The 20,948-nt window shown below is 40.6% G+C and overlaps 1 protein-coding gene across 2 annotated transcripts in view; it reads right to left on the bottom strand.

Moving 5' to 3' along the window:
• Positions 1 to 211: 211 nt before the first annotated feature.
• The window catches only part of PDGFRL (platelet derived growth factor receptor like), a 58,625-nt gene continuing 37,888 nt past the window's right edge, over positions 212 to 20,948 (bottom strand). The window contains exons 3-6 of one of the 2 annotated variants that reach the window (XM_074951332.1): positions 11,585 to 11,736; positions 5,919 to 6,212; positions 5,335 to 5,474; positions 212 to 927 (exon numbers count right to left, since the gene is read on the bottom strand). In XM_074951332.1, coding sequence (XP_074807433.1) covers positions 739 to 927; positions 5,335 to 5,474; positions 5,919 to 6,212; positions 11,585 to 11,736 — 775 coding nt within the window. In that variant the 3' untranslated portion in view covers positions 212 to 738. The remainder of the gene's footprint in view (positions 928 to 5,334; positions 5,475 to 5,918; positions 6,213 to 11,584; positions 11,737 to 20,948) is intronic. The other variant, XM_074951333.1, reaches the window with a different exon arrangement.

Here is a 20,948-nt window from a genome sequence, read left to right on the forward strand (position 1 = left end):
CAAGATATACAACTGGAAATACCCTAAGACAAAAATGCAAAATATTTTACCTGTTAACTATAATTTTTTTTAAAAGTACCTCCCTTTAAAAAATGTTCAGTGCTATCACAATTTAAAGTTAGCATGTACTCAATCCTAACCATCTCTCAGGTATGACAGCAAACAGTAAAACCACACACTTATACAACTTTGTCAATATTCAGTAAAGAAATTTAATCAAGGTCTACCAAACCAGAGAAGAGTAATCACTGTTGACTAATTTTCTATAACAAGTAGAAATTTAATATTTTTACATGTACAAAGTGTTAAAATCACCACCATGACAAAGAAGAAAATATACCTATGCTGGTGGGTCTACTTAAAAAGTTATTTTATATCCTCCTGTCAGCATTCATGAAAATAATGCACAATCAACATTTTAATAGTGGTTATATTTACCTAACATAAAAGTTATTTGTATATAGACTCTCCCTGCCAAAGATTTATCACTGTATTAGGAGCACTTGGGAGCCACATGCATAATCAGGCTACAAAGGTTTAATACATGGGTTTCAATCCAATTCTCCTGAGTATTGCTAAGCATTAGGATCTCTGCTCTCTAATGGAAGTGGAATGTAAGGACATGAGGAGAGAGATATTGACAGAAACCTCCACCTCAGAATTCATAAAAAGAAACTAAAGGGTTAATGTGTCCAATAACATACTGTTTGTTCATTCTGTGTCCACAGACTCCACATATCAGGTCAGTTCAACACGGGTGGCTACTGTGGTTTGTCCTCGTAGGTTCTGAGCTGTACAAATATAGTTGCCAGCATCAATGGTTTCAAAATCTTCAATGGCAATAACACTCTTGGAGATTCTTGTGGTATGCCCAATTCCTCTGTTGATCAGCCTCCAAGAATCTTGGATAATCACAGGCCTTTCATACTGTTTTTAAAACACCCACATAAGGAAATGATGATGTATAATTCTGCAAACGCTATTTAGTGACAGTATATTGTTAACAGTATTTCATTTCAAAATCCAAAACACATGCTCAGACATATGAATCTAGTCTGAAAGTCAGATTAATTAAGTGAGGAAGCTGAGGGTGTTTAGCAGCCATTACAGCAATTTTCCTAAAATAAAAGCTACAGGCAAGGTTGATCACTACCGTTGTATTCATTTTAGCTTTTCCATTTAGAAATCCCTGTTTTAAATTCACTTTGAGTTTAATCTTGTCCCCCCTTGAAGCCACAACCAAACTGCACGTTCTCCCTCTGCATTCATGCCTTCATTTTCAGTGTTAACACAGCCACCTGCACCCTCTTGTGCTAGATACGGATAGGAAGACTTTCATTCTGAAATTCCCAGGTACGCAGGTTTGGACTATTTGGCTGATCCAGTACATTTACAACTGTGGCCCTATCTAAACTACAAAAACAGCCACGTTTATATCAGTCAGATTATGGTTGTGGCCCACTTATGTTAATGCTTTTCCCATGCCTGTGTGAACAGATACGATACCTATCTTAGAAAATCATGTTTTAGACTTGGTATCTACTAGGGTGAAAGCTTGTTTCCCTAACATGGCTGTGGATTTTTTTTTATCCACACAGGATAAAACTGTTACATTATAGTTGGACTGCCACCATTTCTGTAGTGTAGAGAGGACCCTTGTGTTAATTTTACAGCTGACACTGTATTCATCAAGAACTTTCTAGGCAGCACAGTATTATACCATCCAAAAGAGTTATTGTGTTGCCCTCCATCAAGATGTTTCTGAAATATTCAAGCTAAAATGCAAGCAAGGATGTTCAGATAGCTGCCTGTTCCCACGTAAGAGTTGGAAAGCCATTTGGCTGATTTCATGGGAAAAATTCTATCTTGAGAAATCAAAATGTTAAAGGACATTTTCTGTAGGCCAGTGTCCCCTGACTCTCACTTCACCCCCACCGTCCAATGAGGTTAGAGACATGGCAGAAATTGACCCAAATGTTTATGTGAAAAATTTGATGTAAAGAACTGAAAACACAAGTCTCTGGTAGCAAATTATGGGGGGGGGGGGCGGTTAAATGCAGCGATATCCTGCTGTCGGCTTACAATGTAAATGTCTAGACAGCAATAGCTTTTTCTGTTTGCATCCACAATGCTGGGAACAAAACTGTAACCATGTTGGCTTGTGCTACAATAGCAACCAGGATGAACCTGGTAGGAAATGAAAATATCTTCAAGCTCTGCAGTATGTTTACGCCAAAAAGTAAAGAAAATGAAACCCAAACATGTTTAAAGTGTATGTTCTCTCTTCCATAAGAGTGAGGCACCTTTGGAAGGAAAGTAAGATGTATCACATATAGATTAAGAATAGACAGTGTCTCTTTCTAGTGTTAATTTAGTAGCCATTTACAAATGCCAAGATTATTTATATAGGACCTCAGGACATCATATTCACCTTCAGATTAGTTTAATAGGAGAAAAACTGCTAAAAGCCAACTGTCATGGTGTGCAAAGACCAGTACATTAGCCAAAGAGAGTCCAATCTGCACTTATGCACAGGAAAGAGGAGCCAATGTCTAAGAAGCTGTCTAGTCAGTCTAGTGTCTAAGCAGTTGTCTAGTCAGTTATCCAGGCTACTCTCAACAAGTCAATCAAGCCAGTCATCAATTATTAGTTAAGAGCACGTCACCTGTTAACTGCTAACTGGCAGATTCTTACATCAGCAATAACATTGCAAAATGAATAATCTCAGCTAGAAAATACTGTAAAGTAGGGTTGGCAGAATTTGATTTTTTTAATAATTTCAGCAGATAGTAGCGATGTTTATTTTTAAGCTTTTTTTTTTTTAGTTATTGATTTTAAATTTTCACAGTTGTGGGAATTTATGGAGTCAGATAATGAGGGGATCTCAAACATTTAATGACAGTAGGTGTTGAGATTCAAAGAGTTAAAAAGCTCTATAACCGTTAACAAGCAAACTGTCAATATCACATGTCAAAATAGACAAAGTAAATATTGTTAAATCAAACCCTAAGAAGTTCTCAGCATTTCTTACTTGTCCTATCTGGAAATTTTAATTGTTATTGATGGAAATATTTTTGTCGGTTTGTGTGTGTATGGTGAAATCAACGTCTACTGACATTTACTGATAAAAATCTAATGCTTCCAAGCCTACTTGAGAGTCTCTTCATTAACTACCTCCTACTTACTTGTCAGCAAAAATATTACATCCCTGAGAAATATAAACTGATAGAAGTTTTAAGAGTTGATGAGCACTTAAGGTTGCCCAAGTGCAAATTCCACAAACACAATTACAAAAAATTCAAGGAAAACACCAGATAAGCCAGCTATCATTCACATGCCTCAGTTGCTGGATTTGTACTAGAGCAACCTTAACTCAAATCCAATCAAGTTTTAGTTTGGAAGAATTTTCCAGTTATTTTATTGGCTATTTCTCAGCCTGGACAGCTATTGATGTCGATAGTATCCTCTCAGTATCTTTCCCTAGCCAGCCCCATTCCTTCGCATCTTCCACCCACTCACCTGCTCCTCCACATTCTGTCCTTTCTCTCCATTCAACAAAGTTCAATATAGATCAGTACCTATTTATAAAAGATGCATGAGGCAGCAGTCATAGAGTTGCGAGAAGGTGGAAGAAATGAGGACTCTGAGAAGCAGGGCTGAGCCCCACTTCTTTTCTGTGCCCTCACAACCTCTCTCAACTCCCCTGATCTGAGTCCAATATGCCCTGTCGCTTAATAGCCTCTGTGCTTTGCAGAAACTGGGCAGGCCGGTAGGAGGAGAGATCTGATGGAACTCAACAGTTCTGGTGGCTTTTTCTTACAGAAAACACAGTGAATATCAAATAATGGGAAGAACACTGTTAAACTGCCCTAGCCCTGAAAACACTGGAGGTTGTAGGAACTGTGGTTCTCAAAAGAAGAAAGAAAGGAAGAATTCAAGGAAAACAATTCAAAAAGGTTGCACTTAAAATAGTTCCTTTGACAAAAGTTACTAAATATGTGACTAAGACAATATGATACATTGTTAACCTTGCTAGAAGTGTAAACCTCAATGCAACATAAATCACAGAGCTACTGAGACACATATTCATTCTTCTTGGGCAGAAAACTGACAACAGGATCGTTCCCTTCCAGTTCCAGTATAACTGCTGTAAGCAAAACTGTTTGTTGCAGTAGATGGATGGATGTATGCTGACCACGACCGTCCATATACAGCAAGAGTGATAAATTCATGTATTTGTCAATCTGCAAACTATGCCTAGCACTGGAGCTGCTTATATTTAGGATGTTTTCTTTGGAGAACTTTTATTTTTCCTTATAGAAGCTTAAATTCATCACATACTGATCGTGCCAGAGAGGCATCAGTATCGTTTACAATTATGTACCAACTGTGTTTAACTCTTGGACCTCATGGCCAGGGTGATGAGACCAGTGGAGGAAATTACTGCCAGAACATCCTGCCACCTGAAGTTCAAACCAAGGGCAGGTTTGCAAGTGTAAAGCTATTGTCGACTGTCAGCGTGGTACAGAAGGGGAAGAGTACTTACTGATAACATAAATATCCTCCAATGCTAGGACTATGGAGATCAGAGTGAGTTTGTTGAATTGAACCTCGCAGTAAATGGCACAAACATGTAATAGGCTCCACGTGAGAACCACCACGACCACCACCAACAGCACAAAAGTTTCCAAATGGCTCTTCAGTGGTAGCTCCTCATAGAAGCATTTGATATGATCCAATACAACAGACAAAGAATAGCAAAAAATTCTCGATGCAACTATGCTTCACCATATCATAATTTTTCCCCAAAGGAGAATGATGACTGCCATCATCAAGAGAATTTCTTAAGCAAGGGACAAATCACTTCTTGTTTGAGAGAAGTTGGTGACCAGGTAAGCGTTCACTGTTTCCCATCATACCTCACCAGCTTGATTTTACCATCCCAGATACAGCTCTCAGGTTAGAGAGCATTTCTACAACTAACTTTGGGCCCCCACTGAGGAAAATGGGCTAAAAATCAACGAGATTGTATGTTGCTTCCTCCTAATATGACCTTACTACGAGGGCCGGCTCTAGGTTTTTTGCCGCCCCAAGCTCCGAGGGCGCAACTTCCCAAGCCAAAAAAGAGGATGGCCGGAATGACGCCGCCCCTGGAATTGTGCCGCCCCAAGCACGTGCTTGCTTTGCTGGTGCCTAGAGCTGAGCAATGCACTCTGATCCACCTTGCCTTCCCCAGCTAGAAAACACTGCCTGGTATTTAAAATGTTGTATTATGAGAGTTTACTCTTATTAAGAAAAAAAAATGCACTTCCAAGTTAGAATTGTGTGTCTTACCTCTTCCCCTGGGTACTTCCAACTGAATTCTACTTCTACGTCTGGTTCCCCAAGGACTATACAGAGAACATTAATGTTGTCACCACCTTCTGCTTTGTTGGATGATGCCACGATTGTTGTTGATGGTGGACCACTAGGAACTGAATGAAAGGTGTGGGTAGGAGGCAGGAAATAAATGTCCCAAATCAATAAAAATGTTAACAAGTTTTGCTTTGATTTATCTTGGCTCTTCCACATTCTCTATTATCCTCTTTACCTCCAGTTGCTGCTGGAATTTATTATGCACCACAGGTTCCTATCCAGCCACAATAAAATGGTTTACAAGTGTGCACCTAATTTTTAACTTAATAATATAAGCCTTATGCTTTCCTATATTAGCATAAATTCTGGCAAGATGTTCTACAAACAGATTTAATTTGAAAAGTACATTTTTATTTTAAAAAAATCAGACAATTTGCAAAATTCCATAATTAAAATTAGGGTTTCGGGTTTTTTTCAAATTCACATTTGAAATCTTGCCCTATAAGCAACTCCAGCAAGAGAAGTGGGCTTGAATGTAAATCTATGGAAATCATTCATCTTACCTTCCACATACAGTAATTGATACTTGATGGAAATCTGAGGTGCTCCCTGTGATTCTGCTCTACAATAGACCACTCCTATATGGTCAGAGGTGGGGTGCTGATAGATAAAACCCTTCTTCACATCATAGATAATGTTAGTTCCATCTGTTTTGATTTCTTCTGCTGGAAACTCCCTGTGCAGAGTTACTTTTGCTGATGGGATGGTCACTCTGCAAGGGATTACTGCTGGTTTATCTGGGTTCAGGTAGACAATCTCGAAATAACTGGAAGTAGGTACAAAGAGCTCCCCTTTATCTATATAAGAAAGTAATGCAATATAATATTTAGCTATTCATATCAGAAAAAAATTTAAATGTAAATGGTCTTCTAATATATAAAAAATGAACATAAGGGAGGAGAAATTTACTAATAATTAAGTTTAGATTTTGCATTAGCAGACATTTATTTCTGTGTCCAAAATATCTGGCAACAATCATTTTAACATACTTTACAATTAATTAAATCTGTCACCATGGACTTGTTTTTTTAAAAAAGTAAAAACATGTCTGACTTGGACAAACTAATATGCAGTTTGGCTTTCATCACTACATTTAGAAAAAAAAGGAATGTAGCCTTCTTTGCCTGTTTCATAAAATGGGGGGAGGGATTGTATCTTTAAAAAAAAGAAAAAGGACCATCAACAATTTTGGGATCAGCTTTTGAAACTATGCAAAATTACACAAAAAAAGTCCTAATGAGTTATCTGGCTCTACTTAAATTCATCCACCCTTTTTCAAAGGGGTAAGTAGAAAAACACCAGGAGTTTTATTATGGCCTCTGACAGCATTTTATTTTGTATTGTGCTTGGGTACCAGCAGGAAGGTTCCTTGGAAATACCTAAGATTGTAGATACAGACTTTGAAATACTTAATTGTTTTTAGACTCTATGTAACTAAACAATTCAAACATTTTAGTGCTGTTAAGTCATCAAAAACAAGCAGTATTCTAATATGTTGACATATTGCTTATAAATGCAATTCTTAAACTCCTTAATATTTCCAGCCTGAACTCTATGTTGTAAGGTGGCTTATCTGATTATTCCAACCTTTTGAAAAGAAAGAGAAGTCAGTGTTCCAAGGTTGTTTCAATGAATGGCTTCCATACAATCCCATGGCTCCAACTTATTTCTGAATCTTATTACAAACAATCTTATCTTAGTCATCTTATGCTATAACACTGAAGCATTTGTCAGCTAAAACTGGTTTAGCTCTAATCAGGTTGCAAAGTTTGTTTTTATCATTCCTAATGTTTCCCATTAGGATAATTAATTAAACATTTGAATTAATCACTAACAGTGTACTAGGTAATAATACTAGACTGTTTTTGACTTGCATAAAAACTACGGCTGTCAAGAGATTAAAAAAAATAATCACAATTAATCGCACTGTTAAACTATAATAGAATATCACTTATTTAAATATTTTGGGGTGTTTTCTACATTTTCAAATATATTGATTTCAATTACAACACAGAATACAAAAAGTGTACAGCGCTCACTTTTTATTTATTTTAATTACACGTATTTGCACTGTAAAAAAACAAAAGAAATAGTATTTTTCAATTCACCTAATACAAGTACTGTAGTGCAATCTCTTTATCATGAAAGTTGAACTTACAAATGTAGTGTTGGGTAAAAAAAACTGCATTCAAAAATAAAACTCTGTAAAATTTTAGAGCCTGCAAATCCACTCAGTCCTACTTCTTGTTCAGCCAATCACTCAGACAAACAAGTTTGTTTACATTTGCAGGAGATAATGCTGCCCGCTTCTTGTTTGCAATGTCACCTGAAAGTGAGAACAGGTGTCGAGGCTGAATCCCCACTCTGTCACCTCTAGTGCAGAAGGTGAGGGCCTGCAAGGATTCTAAAAATTAATATGTGCCATGCCAGGCTTGTATTAAACTCCCAAGGTTACAGCTTTTCTCTGACCTTGGCTTGGTAAACGCTGCCACCACCCAAATGCAAAAAAAAAAAATCCTTGGATCCAGGAAGGAGCACTTGGGAATTCCTCCCTGTGGGTTACCCTCAAGCCCTTTCACCCCCCTCCGGGGAAGAGATGAGAAAGAAAACAAAGGAAATTAGTTGTTGCCACCAGCTAATTAAAAAGCATATGCACAGACCTCTTAGGACACCAAAATCCAATCCTCTTCTTAAAAAAAGGCAAATTTTATTAAAAACAAAAAGAAAGAAAATACATCTGGAACTTGGGCTTTTGCTAGATTTTAAAAGAGCAATTCCAAGTATCAAGCACCCAAAATAGCTTTCTTGGGGGTTCAGCTTAAAGGTTATAAGCAAACAAAAGCATCTGGGGTTAGCACAGAGGAAATCCAGAAGCCAAAATAAACCTGATTGTGTCTAACTAAACATTCCCTATCCAAAGAATTTCTTCTAGGTATGGAAGATGAATGTTCACACGTGGTTCAAGCCTTACATAGCATTGCTGCTCCATGTCTCCTTCTCCAGAGAACAACAGACAAAGGGAAAGTTTCTTTCCCAACTTTAAAAGTTCTAGCCTTCCCATTGGCTCTTTTGGTCAGGTGCCCACTCCTTTTCTTTTACCTGTGGGCTTGTTAACCCTTTATCGGTAAAGCAAGGAGAAAACAGACACCCAGACACCAAGAGGAATTTTACAGCTAGCTAACTGGCTGGCTGGGTGTTCATAAACCGCCCCCACCTTCATTTATCAAATGCCCCCCAAATTACAGACAGTGCTGGCCAGCCTGGTTCAGGTCGGGTCCACATCGGCTGGGATTTCTTCCTGGAGGTCTAGGAAACAGAGTTAATAAGATTCATGCACCTCTAATTTTACTAATAATTACATGAAGAACTAAACAGTATTTTTTACATTTCAAGGCCTACACTGACTTAGATTGCAGAGACATTTTTACCCGGCTGATTTCTGGGAAACCTTTCTGGGAGAGTGCATCAGCCACTTTGTTAGAGACTCCTGAAATGTACTGTATTTTAAAATCGAAGTCTTGGAGAGCTAAACTCCATCAAATGAGTTTTTTGTTAGGCCACGTCTACACTACCTGCCGAATCGGCGGGTAGTGATCCATCTATCAGGGATCGATTTATCGTGTCTAGTGTTGACGCAATAAATCTATCCCCAATCGCTCTGTTGTCGACTCCGGAACTCCACCAGGGCGAGAGGCGGAAGCGGAGTTGACAGAGGAGCGGCGGCTGTCGATCCTGCGCCGTGAGGACGCGAAGTAAGTGATTCTAAGTCGATCTAAGATACGTCGACTTCAGCTACGCTATTCTCGTAGCTGAAGTTGCGTATCTTAGATAGATCCCCCCTGGCCCCCAGTGTAGACCAGGGCTTTGTCTCTTTCACTGTGTGAAGCCACTTCAGCATGGTCAGTCTGCAGGTAGAACCGCCGTCCCCAAACGTATGGACGTAGCTTCTCCAGAGCATACACAATGGTGTAACATTCTTTTTCAGAGACTGACCAGTGGCTTTCCCTCCCAGAAAGTTTTTTGCTGAGAAACATGACAGGATGGAATTGCTGATCTGGTCCTTCCTGCATTAAAACTGCTCCTACACCACGCGAGGACGCATCTGTGGTTACGACAAATGGTTGGTCAAAGTTCGGGGCCCTCAGTACAGGGTCAGACTTAAGGGTCATCTTAAGCTGGTTAAAGGCTGTCTGACACTTCTCAGTCCACTGAATGGCATTTGGCTGTTTTTTCTTGGTCAGGTACCCACTCCTTTTCTTTTACCTGTAGGCTTGTTAACCCTTTACAGGTAAAGCAAGCAGAGAATAGACACCAAGAGGGATTTTACAGCTAACTGGCTGGCTGGGTGTTCATAAACAGGGGCTACTCCCCCACCCCCTTAATTTATCACAACAGGCATTCTCATGGCACTGTTGTAGCTGACGTTGGAAGATATTTACATGCCAGATGCACTTAAGATTCATATATCCCTTCATGCTTCAACCACCACTCGAGGAGCCATGCTGATGACAGGTTCTGCTTGATAACAATCCAAAGCAGTGCGGACCGATGCATGTTCATTTTCATTATCTGAGTCAGATGCCACCAGCAGAAGGTTGATTTTCTTTTTTGGTGGTTCGGGTTCTGTAGTTTCTGCATTGGAGTATTGCTCTTTTAAGACTTCTGAAAGTATGCTCCACACCTCGACACTCTCCGATTTTGGACGGCACTTCAGATTCTTAAACCTTGGGTCGAGCGCTGTAGCTATCTTTAGAAATCTCACATTGGTACCTTCTTTGTGTTTTGTCAAATCTGCAGTGAAAGTGTTCTTAAAATGAACATGTGCTGGGTCATCATCTGAGACTGCTATAACATGAACTATATGGCAGAATGCAGGTAAGACAGAGAAGGGGACATACAATTCTCCCCAAGGAGTTCAGTCACAAATTTAATTAATGCATTTTTTTTAAACGAGTGTCATCAGCATGGAAGCATGTCCTCTGGAATGGAGGCCAAAGCATAAAGAGGCATATGAATTTTTAGCATATCTGGCACGTAAATGCCTTGCAATACCAGCCACAAAAGTGCAATGCAAATGCCTGTTCTCACTTTCTGGTGACATTTTAAATAAGAAGAGGGCAGCATTATCTCCTGTAAATGTAAACAAATTTGTTTGTCTTAGCAATTGCCTGAAGAAGAAGAAGGACTGAGTGGACTTATAGGCTCTGAAATTTTACATTGTTTTGGTTTTGAGTGCAGTTATGTAACAAAAAAAAATTTACATTTGTAACTTACACTTTCACAACAAAGATTGCAGTACTAGTATGAGGCGAATTGAAAAATACTATTTCTTCTATCATTTTTACAGTGCAAATATTTGTAATCAAAAATATACACTTTGATTTCAATTACAACACAGAGTACAATATATGTGAAAATGCAGAAAAACATCCAAAATATTTAATACATTTCTACTGGTATTCTATTGCCAGTAAAACTCTAATTAATCACAATTAGTTTTTGAGTTAATTGCATGAGTTAACTGTGATTAATCAACAGCCCTAACAACAACCATTAATATCTAAGTACGAGGGCAGCGGTTAACTGCAAGCTTTGTGGGCTAGTACATATATTTGCAGTAGTGGCTCATCTTATAAGGCTAATGTGTGAGATGCAAAAAATTTGTGTGAAATCCTGACTTCAATGGGGCCAGGATTCCACCCTGGGAATGTAATATGCATGGGGGAAAAGCGTATTTGCATTAGAATGTCATGAGAAGATGCGTCTTAACATATTACTTTATTTTCTCCCGCAGAAGTTTTTACAGAAGGAAATAAAACAAGAGGGATGGACTCCTGCATTGTTAAAGTTTTATTGCAGATTCCAAAAGTAGAATATTGTATCTGATTTTTGCAAACGATCCACTTTCTGCTTCCCTAGACATGGTTTTGGGTATATATTTAGAGTAAAGCACAGGGAAGTAGACACACAAATCACATTATTGTTAATTATTTGCTTAATTTCCTGCTCACTCCACCAGTAATGTATCCCTTGGTATCCACTAGGGAACAACGTCTGGATACAGATCATGAAATGGATATGGATAGGAAAATGGAAATGAATATGCTAATCCTGCTTTGTGGACAGATAACCCAGGCATTTCAGTTTATAAACCAAATGAATCCATTACCTGTGAAAAAGATGTATGTTGAGCCAGTTTTAGACTCATCCTTCTTGCAGCTATAGCCATTACACAGAAGAAGCCAGCAACTATATTCACCAGAGTCTGCTGCAGTAGAATTTGCAAGTATCAGCTGACCATATCTGTCAAGCTGCTTAATGCTAGAGAGAACAGAGACATAAAACACAGCCAAGCACACACACATTTCTTTGTACATTTTCTCACTTCATTTCTATTTGGTTTTGATTATTTTCTCTTTCATTCTGTAATTGGCTATTTACTACATCCTTCCCCTAACATGGGTATCATAAAACCCTGATTCTGCAAACACTTGTAAAAAATGAGTAGTCCCACTGAATTCAAGGGTGGAGGATGAGGCTATAACATGTTAGCAAACACATGGTGAAGCACTGGCAAAGCTGTGTTTATTATATGTTTTATTACTATTGTTGGTTTTAGTTTTAAGTTAAGGTTAGAGGGAGGTGAGGAATGGGAAAGTGAATAAAGGAGTGGGAAAAAGAAGGAAGGGAAAGAAACAGGTGTTTGAGAATGCCATTTGGGATCAAACCTGAAGCAAAAGAATATCAACATTGCCAGCAAGACATACTAACAGGACTAGCAGGGATCAGAGTGGTATCTGATGATATTCTGGTATATGGATGCTGGGACACATGGCAGAGGCTGTGGCAGATCATAAACATAAGCATAACCTCATCGGTCTACTAGAAAAAGCCAGGCAAATACACCTAAAATGAAATAAAAATAAGATGGCATTGTGATTGACTGCAGCACCAGACATGGGTCACTTGCTGACCTCCCAAGGGCTACAACCTGGCCCCCTGATTCAGCACATGAAGATATAATCAGTTCAGAGATTATTAGGATTTGTAAGCTATCTGACAAAATTTCTTCCAAGCATCTGAGATGTGTGTGAACTCCTGTGGTGACTACTGGACAAAGATGCAGCCTGGACATGGTTACTTCAACATGATGCAGCCATCACATGTGTCAAGGAGTTAGAGACTGACTATCCCATCCTGAAATATCACTATGTGAACAAAGAGACAACCAGACAGTGTGATGCCAGTGAGACGGTGCATCACTCCTACAAAACTGACAAAAGTGACACTTTTGCATCAAGATTATCACCACCAATGGAATAAAGACAAGCTCACATGGAAACGGAGTGTCTTGCAATAGTTTGCACATGAACATTTCATCCAGTATGTTCAAAGTTGGGATACCATGGAGTAGAAAATGACCATAAATCACTAGACAGCATTTTAAAAAAGCTACTGCTTGTGATCCCAAAATAGCTTCAGCACATACTTCTGAAAGTCTACAGAACCCTACAGCTTAGATGTATACTACAAGAAAGGGACTAAGATGTGCAAAACCGAGTTCTTATCTAGAGCAATCTTGCAGCATGAAATTATGGCCACTGAACAAGAATGAGATACTCAATCTAACAGAAACACAGAAAGACGTAACTGACTTGGTTGATGCTTTCTGTCTCAGTTTCAAGGCAGGAGATGGACAGAGCCTGTGAACAAACCAAACTACACAAGACAAAGGTTTACAAGTGCTCATGTCCATCGTTCTGTCAGGATGGCCAAACACCGGAGGAGAACTACCATCTTCTTCTCAAAAATACTGGAACTATTGAGATCAGATGAGCATCCAAGACAGTTTCCTATATAAAGGCAGTCGAATCCTAATATGTAAATCACAGAGAACAGAAACTCTTTCAAGAAAACATCAGAGCCATTCTGGATAGAAGTCTGAATCCAGAAACCCAGAGATGCTATATAATGGACAACATGGCCAAGGATTTCAGAGACCTGGTGAGCTGTTTTGATACATGTGGGGCAATGCAGGCCACGCAGCAAAAAGAGACAATGAAAATACACAGCATCCCCCACAGATCTTGAAGCAAATTAGGAATGGACTTTTTCACCATGAACTACAAAAACTACCTCATTATTGTAGACCGCTGTTGGGAACTAGATGAACTGCCAGACTCTATTGCAGTGCCTATCATGTACACAGCAGTGAAGGAATTCAGTGGGCATGGCATCCTAAACTGTGTCACTTCAGACAAACCATATCAGCAGTTAACATTGCTAAGACTGTATTAAAGAAATCTGCAAAAAGCCAAGAAAATATGACAAGCCATTTTTGAAAACGAAAAACACTCCCATGGAAGGCCTTAATAGCAGCTGGTACAATGCTTGATGCGGATGTGTGCCAAGAACCCTCCAACTGCCAACTGTCAAAGGGGTTACAGGAATATCCTGATTCTGTTGTGTACATTCTGGTTCAAATAATGTCATGTGAGGACTCAAATGAAAGCCAGGGTCACAGTGGTTATTAGTATCATTGTGAGGTGTATGTTCAGATACTATGTAAGGAGTTTGTGTGTGTGTGTGTGTGTGTGTGTGTGTGTGTGTGTATATATATATATATATAAATATATCTATATAACCTATATATATATATATATAACCTGTAACATATTTTCAGTGTGCATGCGTGTGTGTATATACACACACACACACACACACACACAGAAAATATGTTCTTAGAGTCTGAACCAATGTATAAGGCACAAGTAGAGGTGAGAAACAGGTTTTCTGTCAGACAAAAGATGTTTATTCATCTACCTGATTATATGTAAATTGAGTATTGTATCATTCACAATGGTTCACCTATCACCAGTCTGAACTGAATATAAATTAAGGATTTTGAGATCTTCAGAGGGAAAAAATCTAACCGAAAGAGAAAAGGAGCAGTGGAATGAGGGAACCCTATCTGATGGGTGCACTTCAGAGGTTTGCTTGACTATATTTGGAGATGTAGCTCACGAAAGCTTATGCTCAAATAAATTGGTTAGTCTCTAAGGTGCCACAAGTACTCCTTTTCTTTTTGAGAAAACACCTAGGCACCTTTCGGTGAGGATGCAAAAGGACTGCGATTTTGCTTCATGAGAAAGGGGTCTCAATGCTGGTTGATGAAGATGATGAAGAGAACTTTGGGTGAGATAACACTTCTCTAGACAGGACGTTAACCTGTTAGTTAAAATCATGACAGGCCTTCTGGAGACTAAACTTGTTTTATTTGTTTGGTTCCGATATTTTTAGTCACTATCACTTGATATATTTGTAGTTAAAACAAGAATAAGTTTAATTGCTATGGGGGTCCTGAAACACACCTTACAAGCTGGTGTGTTCTGTTCCTTAGGGCACAGCGCAGCTAGTAATCCTGTGAGTATTCAGTGGAACAAGGGTTAGACACTACAGAGAATGCTCCAAGTATTTGGGGATTGATGTGTGCCTATTGATACCTATACAGAGAGAGCCAGGCATCCAGAAGTTTGGAAAGTGGTGTTTGAGTTGCCAGGGGCTGGTGGTTTCAAGGAGCTTATCCACAGCAGGCACAGACTAGCAGGCACGCTAACGGGAGGTAGTGGTATGGTACCTCACCACCCTGAGTACCCCCTAGAGTGAAGAATGATGAGATCTGATCAGCAGGATATGGAAGGAACCCAGGTCGATAAGCAACGGATAGATATCAGAACTGACTCTCAAAACACCATACTACCAGTAGAACCAAGTGCAAAGCAGTCTCCTGTCATCACAAGAGAACTCAGGTTTGGGCCAACATCAAAACACCTGCAAAGTATACACAATGTACAATACTAAGACATGAAGGAACAATCCTGCCAAAACCAGAAGGAAATTCCTTAGTTGCCAAGCAAATTAAGAGTTAGTCCATTAAAAAAAGAGAGTTGTTAAGTGTGATGATGTAGATTTTAAAGGAGGTATATTAAAATGTTAACTAAGTAGGTAATGGTATTTGTGACACTGAATCCCATATTCTTCATAGTATTATTATTATGATTATGGCATAACTATGATGTATTTTATGCAAGACAGGTCATATAAGATATAATTGAAAAGGTTATGATTCACTGAATATGATTATCCTATTTGTATGTATGTATCATTTTGGTATATGAAGTTAGGCATATTGTCTATGCATCTATTACAAATGTGTTTACACCTGGGGAATGCCCTCTGGGCAGAATGCAATCAGTCTAGATGGCTGGCTCGGAAGGGCCATTAGGAAGAATAATAGGTCATAGATTATGTTAATCTCCCACCGGGGTGCCTTCCTGAAGACCCTACAAACAGCCTCCGAGTCATGGGGAAGCGATTTATCATAACACAGCCAAGAGATTCCACACAAGGCAGGTGAGGATAATTTCCGTGTAAAGGGATTGCAGGATGCATCCTGTTCAATCCCTGCATTCTATTTGGTTGCTCAAGACACCAGTATTCACTGCTGAAAGTCTGGTGTTTTGTGAAAAAGTGGGACATCAAACCAGAAAAGTTCTTTTTGTTAATTATTTGTGGTCTGGTGCAATCGTTAGCTGCATTTGTACACAGAGCCCTTAAGTATTATGAAAGCAGACACCTATTAACAGCGAAAGTACTGGTTTCAGAGTAGCAGCCCTGTTAGTCTGTATTCGCAAAAAGAAAAGGAGTATTTGTGGCACCTTAGAGACTAACAAATTTATTTGAGCATAAGCTTTCGTTAGCTACAGCTCACTTCATCGGTAGCTCACGAAAGCTTATGCTCAAATGAATTTGTTAGTCTCTAAGGTGCCACAAGTACTCCTTTTCTTTTAGCGAAAGTACTGTGATTTTCTCATGATTTTATGGGGCACAATTCATTATTTCTGAATGCTTGGGGCTGGCAATAGTGCAGTGATAACCAACCAAAAGGTGGCAAAAGAAAACAAATGTTTTAAGTGACATAACTGAAAAGTAATACAGAGTTACTGTTAACATCCAATGAACTAACACTTCTTATATAAACAAAACCAAGTTACGATTATTTTCAATCAGAATAACAAACTCCCCATGGCACACCAGGCCTTCCTGTGCATGATTTTATATATAAATATACACACACACATACATATATGTGCTCAGGGGTGTTAAATTATGTTGCTAGTTTTTAATTCTTTCGTTTTCTTAGGGCATGTCTACACTACAGCTGATACAGTGGCACAGCTGCAGCGTTGTAATATAGACGCTTTCTACATCAACAGAAGGGGTTTTTCCACTGATGTGGTTAATCCGGGTCTCCAAGATGTAGTAGCTAGGTTGAGAAGAATTCTTCTGTTGACCTAGCTGCATCTACAGCAGGAATTATGTCTACGTAACTACACCATTCAGGGTGCAAAATTTTTCACAGTCCTGAGCAACATAGCTAGGTTGACCTAATTTTTAAGTGTAGACTAGGCCTGAATTAAATTCTTTGCATTAAGCCATTGTCAGACACTACAAAGTTCTGTTGTACAGTTCGAGATGTAGTGAAAAACTGATTACAGTTTGTGATTACATAAACATATGAACTGTAAGATATTCAATACTAAACATTTACAGTACAGAGAAGCAATTATGCCAGAGGAACTTTACCTCTGCCAGTTAATGCAGACGGCCAAATACAGCTGGAAATCCCAGCCAATCAAAAGAAATAAGGTCAATGTTAATTAATTCATGATACAATGTGTTCTATTTAATCACCTACAAGCCATCCAGTAATCAATGGAAATTTCCTGGTGAGATGGCCAACATTAAACATGTAATCCTATATCTGCAATAATTAAAGCTTTGAGACTTGTAACATTACTATCAAACAGCAGTGGAATAAATAGGGTTTTTTATTAAATAAACTATAAATGACAACTGAAATATAACTGATTAGAGTTCACAGGACAATCTTTATGTGCGGTCTTCACTTGAATGGATTTTAGAGTTGTGAAAGTCTGAATCAGGATTCAAATATTTGCTATGTTCCACACCATTTGAGCTAAATGTTTTTTATTCAAAATATTCAGGACAGTTTAAAGTAAGGTGACTAAGCTAGGTCAATATGCTGATTCTATAAATTCACCTTATTGAAATCCAGTAATCGTTTTAGTTATGGTGATCTGTGAATATCACACACCAAATTTTCAAAACTGCCTCTAAATTTCCCTGTGCATGTTTTTACTCCTGAAGGAATTGTGCACCAAAAAAATAAAAATTATGTGCACAGTATTTTAAAATTCTGCAAATTGTTTTCTGTCAGTAAATAAATGTGAAGCCACCAGCATGGCAATGGGAAGCACAAGCCCCTGGCTGCATGGAGGTGGGAGATCACCCTGTAGGCCCCTTCCCCTCTCTCCTAGTCTCCCAGGATAGAGACTTGGTGGTGAGGCTGCACCAGATCCTGACACAGGACAAGGGCTGCTCCAGAAACACCCTGGGGCTCTGCCCCTCTGCGCCACGCACATCAGGTGTGGGGTAAGAGGGTTCTGTGTGGGGCAATCTGGGTGCGGGCAGCTCAGTAGGGGGTCCAGGTGCAGAGGGGATCTGGATGCACAGGGGCTCATTCAGGGGTTCTGAGGCAATGGACTCTGCAGGGGGAGTCTAGGTGAAGGTGTTTGGGGCTCAGCAGGAGGGGGTCTGGGTGTGGGGGGCTCAGCACAGGGGTCCGGTTGCTGGGAGAGTGGGTCTTGGTTGGGTTGGGGTCAAGGTGCAGAGGGGTGGGGCTCATCACGGTGGGGGTTTGATGGGCCTGCTTAAGGGAGAGCCCCAGCTGCTGCTGCTCCTGCTAAGGGGACACAGTGCATGCTGGGCTCCTGCTCCCCACCCCGATTTGTCTATCCCCTTCTCTTTCCTATCTCATCCTCCTTCCTTTCCCCACTGTCCCCTGCCCTCTCCTCTCCCTTCCCTTTCCCACCCTCCTTCCTTCCCACCTATCTCCCTCCCCCTTTTACTATGCCCCACTGCAGGCATTCACTGTTGTACAGAAAGTTGGAAGGCTCTCAGCACACAGGAGAGCCAGACTGGCACTAGGACCCAGGAAGCGGCTTCCATATTCAGAGTCAGTGAAAGGAGAAACAGCCTCCTGGGGGGGGGGGGGGGAGGGGCAGCTCTGTGCTGGCAGAAATGGGGGGAAGGGTGGCAGTGGCATGTGACACTGTTAGCCCCACCACACCTGTTGCGGGGGGGGTGGGAGGGAAGGCAATGCCACCCCAATCTACAACCACAGGCATCCCCAACACACAGCCCAGCACAACTTCCCTTTGCTTCCCCACCATTTTCTGTGGAGAAGCAAAGAAATGGGGGCGGGGGGCAGGAAGAGGAGAAGAGCTATAAATTCCATGCACACACAGTGGTGCAGAATTCCCCCAGGAGTAATGTTTTAGACACCTGCAACACTGAATTGTGCATGCAGATTAGAGAGAAAACAGGAAACAAGTCAGTCAGTCCTTCTCCTCTCAGTGCAAACAGATAGCTAACATTAATGCAGGCATATTGGGAGAAGAATATACACCACTCTTGCTATTTAGTGCAGGCAATAAGTTCCAGTGTTCAAACTCCAGAGCATCTGAAGTGGGGATGGAATTTAACATGAACGGGTGCAACTCCCGGTTAACTAGGGGGAGTTTGTGGCTGTTTAGAGCTGGGCTGTATTTTACCCTCTGTGTTTTTCTTCCAGGCCAATCAAAAACATCCCGACACAATAAAAACATGTAAGGTTTCTTTCCAAGAGCTAGGATTTTACCATGTGCAGGGTCACAACGTAGAGATGAAGAGTACTTTGTCAGCTCTGCTTATAGTGGTTGTTTGGGTTGCTCCCCCATACTGGTGGTTTGGATTACAAGAAAAAGTATCAGTCGTATTTCCCAGTGGTGAGGGGAGTCTGGAAGGCTCTGTTCCCAACTCTACCACTGCCACAATGTGACCTTGGGCAAGTCGTTTAGGTTGGGAGTTTCCAAAGGGAATAGGTACCTAACTCTCTCTGATTTTCAATGGGAATTGAGTGCCTAATTCCACTGATTGCTTTTGAAAATCTCTGTCTAACCAATCTAGAACATAGCAACAATTAATGATGCTTACCCAACTTTGAAGAGAGCTTAGAGACACAAAGCTTAAGGCCAGAAGGGACCACCAGATCATCTAGTCTGACCTTCACCACCATCACAGGCAACCGTCACCACTCAGCACCTGCATACTAAACTCAACAACCAAAATTATACCGAAGTATTACAGCCTACAGAAGACTAAGCTATTACATGCCACAGGTAGAGAACAGGAGGGCCTGAGCTGCACCATAGCCAAAGGCAAAACCTCCTACCTCCACACCACACCACCCCCTAGGTCACTACCAATCCTACAAGGGGGAAGCTCCTTCCCAACTCCACATATGGCAATCAGTTAGACCCTGAGCAGGTGAGCAAGAGCCAGCCAGCCAAGCACCAGAGAGAGAGAGAGATATGCTCTGTGACGTATCAGAGCCCTGGCTTATCCCATCCAGTGTCTCATTTCTAGCTGTGGCCATCTCTGATGTTTCAGAGGAAGGAAACCCAATAAAAAAACCAAAAACAAAAATAAACCACCGCGGAATACATTTGGAGGGGAGCGGGGGAAGGGACCCCTCCAGGTGACCAGCTGAAGCCCTGAAGCATTAGATTTAGAAACATAGGACATAAATCTCAAGATACTGAGATGAAAAGTGCTATAAAATATGTAAGACTATGACTATTGTTATTAACAGATCCATGGGGGAGGAGGGGAGGGAAGCAGAGACAGCACAGAGCAGCACTTCTCCTGCTGGTTAGGGGAAACAAAACAAAACACAGCCTTTAGTAGGAGCAGGAGCAGGCCTGAAATCAGCTGGGGTTTTGGACTGATTTCAGTGGGAGTGAGATCAGCTCCTACGTTTATTATTAGGCCATTTATAAGAACATATATCCTCTCGAATGCTATAAGGGGTACGTGTACAAAGCACTGCGGAGCAAGCCTCTCAGCCCTGATTGGCAGACTCAGGCTAGGGGGCTTGCACTAGTGGTCTAAAAATAGCTGTACAGAAAGTGCTTTGAAGTTGCAGCTCCAGCTGCAGCTTGGGCTCTGAAGCCTATGCCTAGGCTCCAGCCAGAGCCGCAACGTCCAAGTGTTACCTACACAGCTATTTTCAGAGCGCTCCCTAGTCTGTCATCTCTGGCTGGGAGGCTCATTCCAAAATGCTGTGCAGACGTACCCATGATGTTAAATCACGGCCAGCGTGGCACTGAAGAGGCTGTCTGTCCACAACTGGACTGGAAGTTGGTGACCACATGACACACAAGACTGCATGGACATTTAAAGCTAGAAAGGCAGATTTTCCCTTTTATCAGAGCTCCACACTCGAGGGCAACTAGAAGGGCATCAGAGAGCCAGTTATAGCTTCCTGATTCTAGGGGCTGGTCTGTGCTGGCCCCAACATAAAGTTGAGCAGGCTTAGGTGCCTCAGCCCTGGTCTACACTAGGACTTT

Source organism: Natator depressus, chromosome 4 (genome assembly GCF_965152275.1).
Source record: "Natator depressus isolate rNatDep1 chromosome 4, rNatDep2.hap1, whole genome shotgun sequence".
Taxonomy (NCBI): Eukaryota; Metazoa; Chordata; order Testudines; family Cheloniidae; genus Natator; species Natator depressus.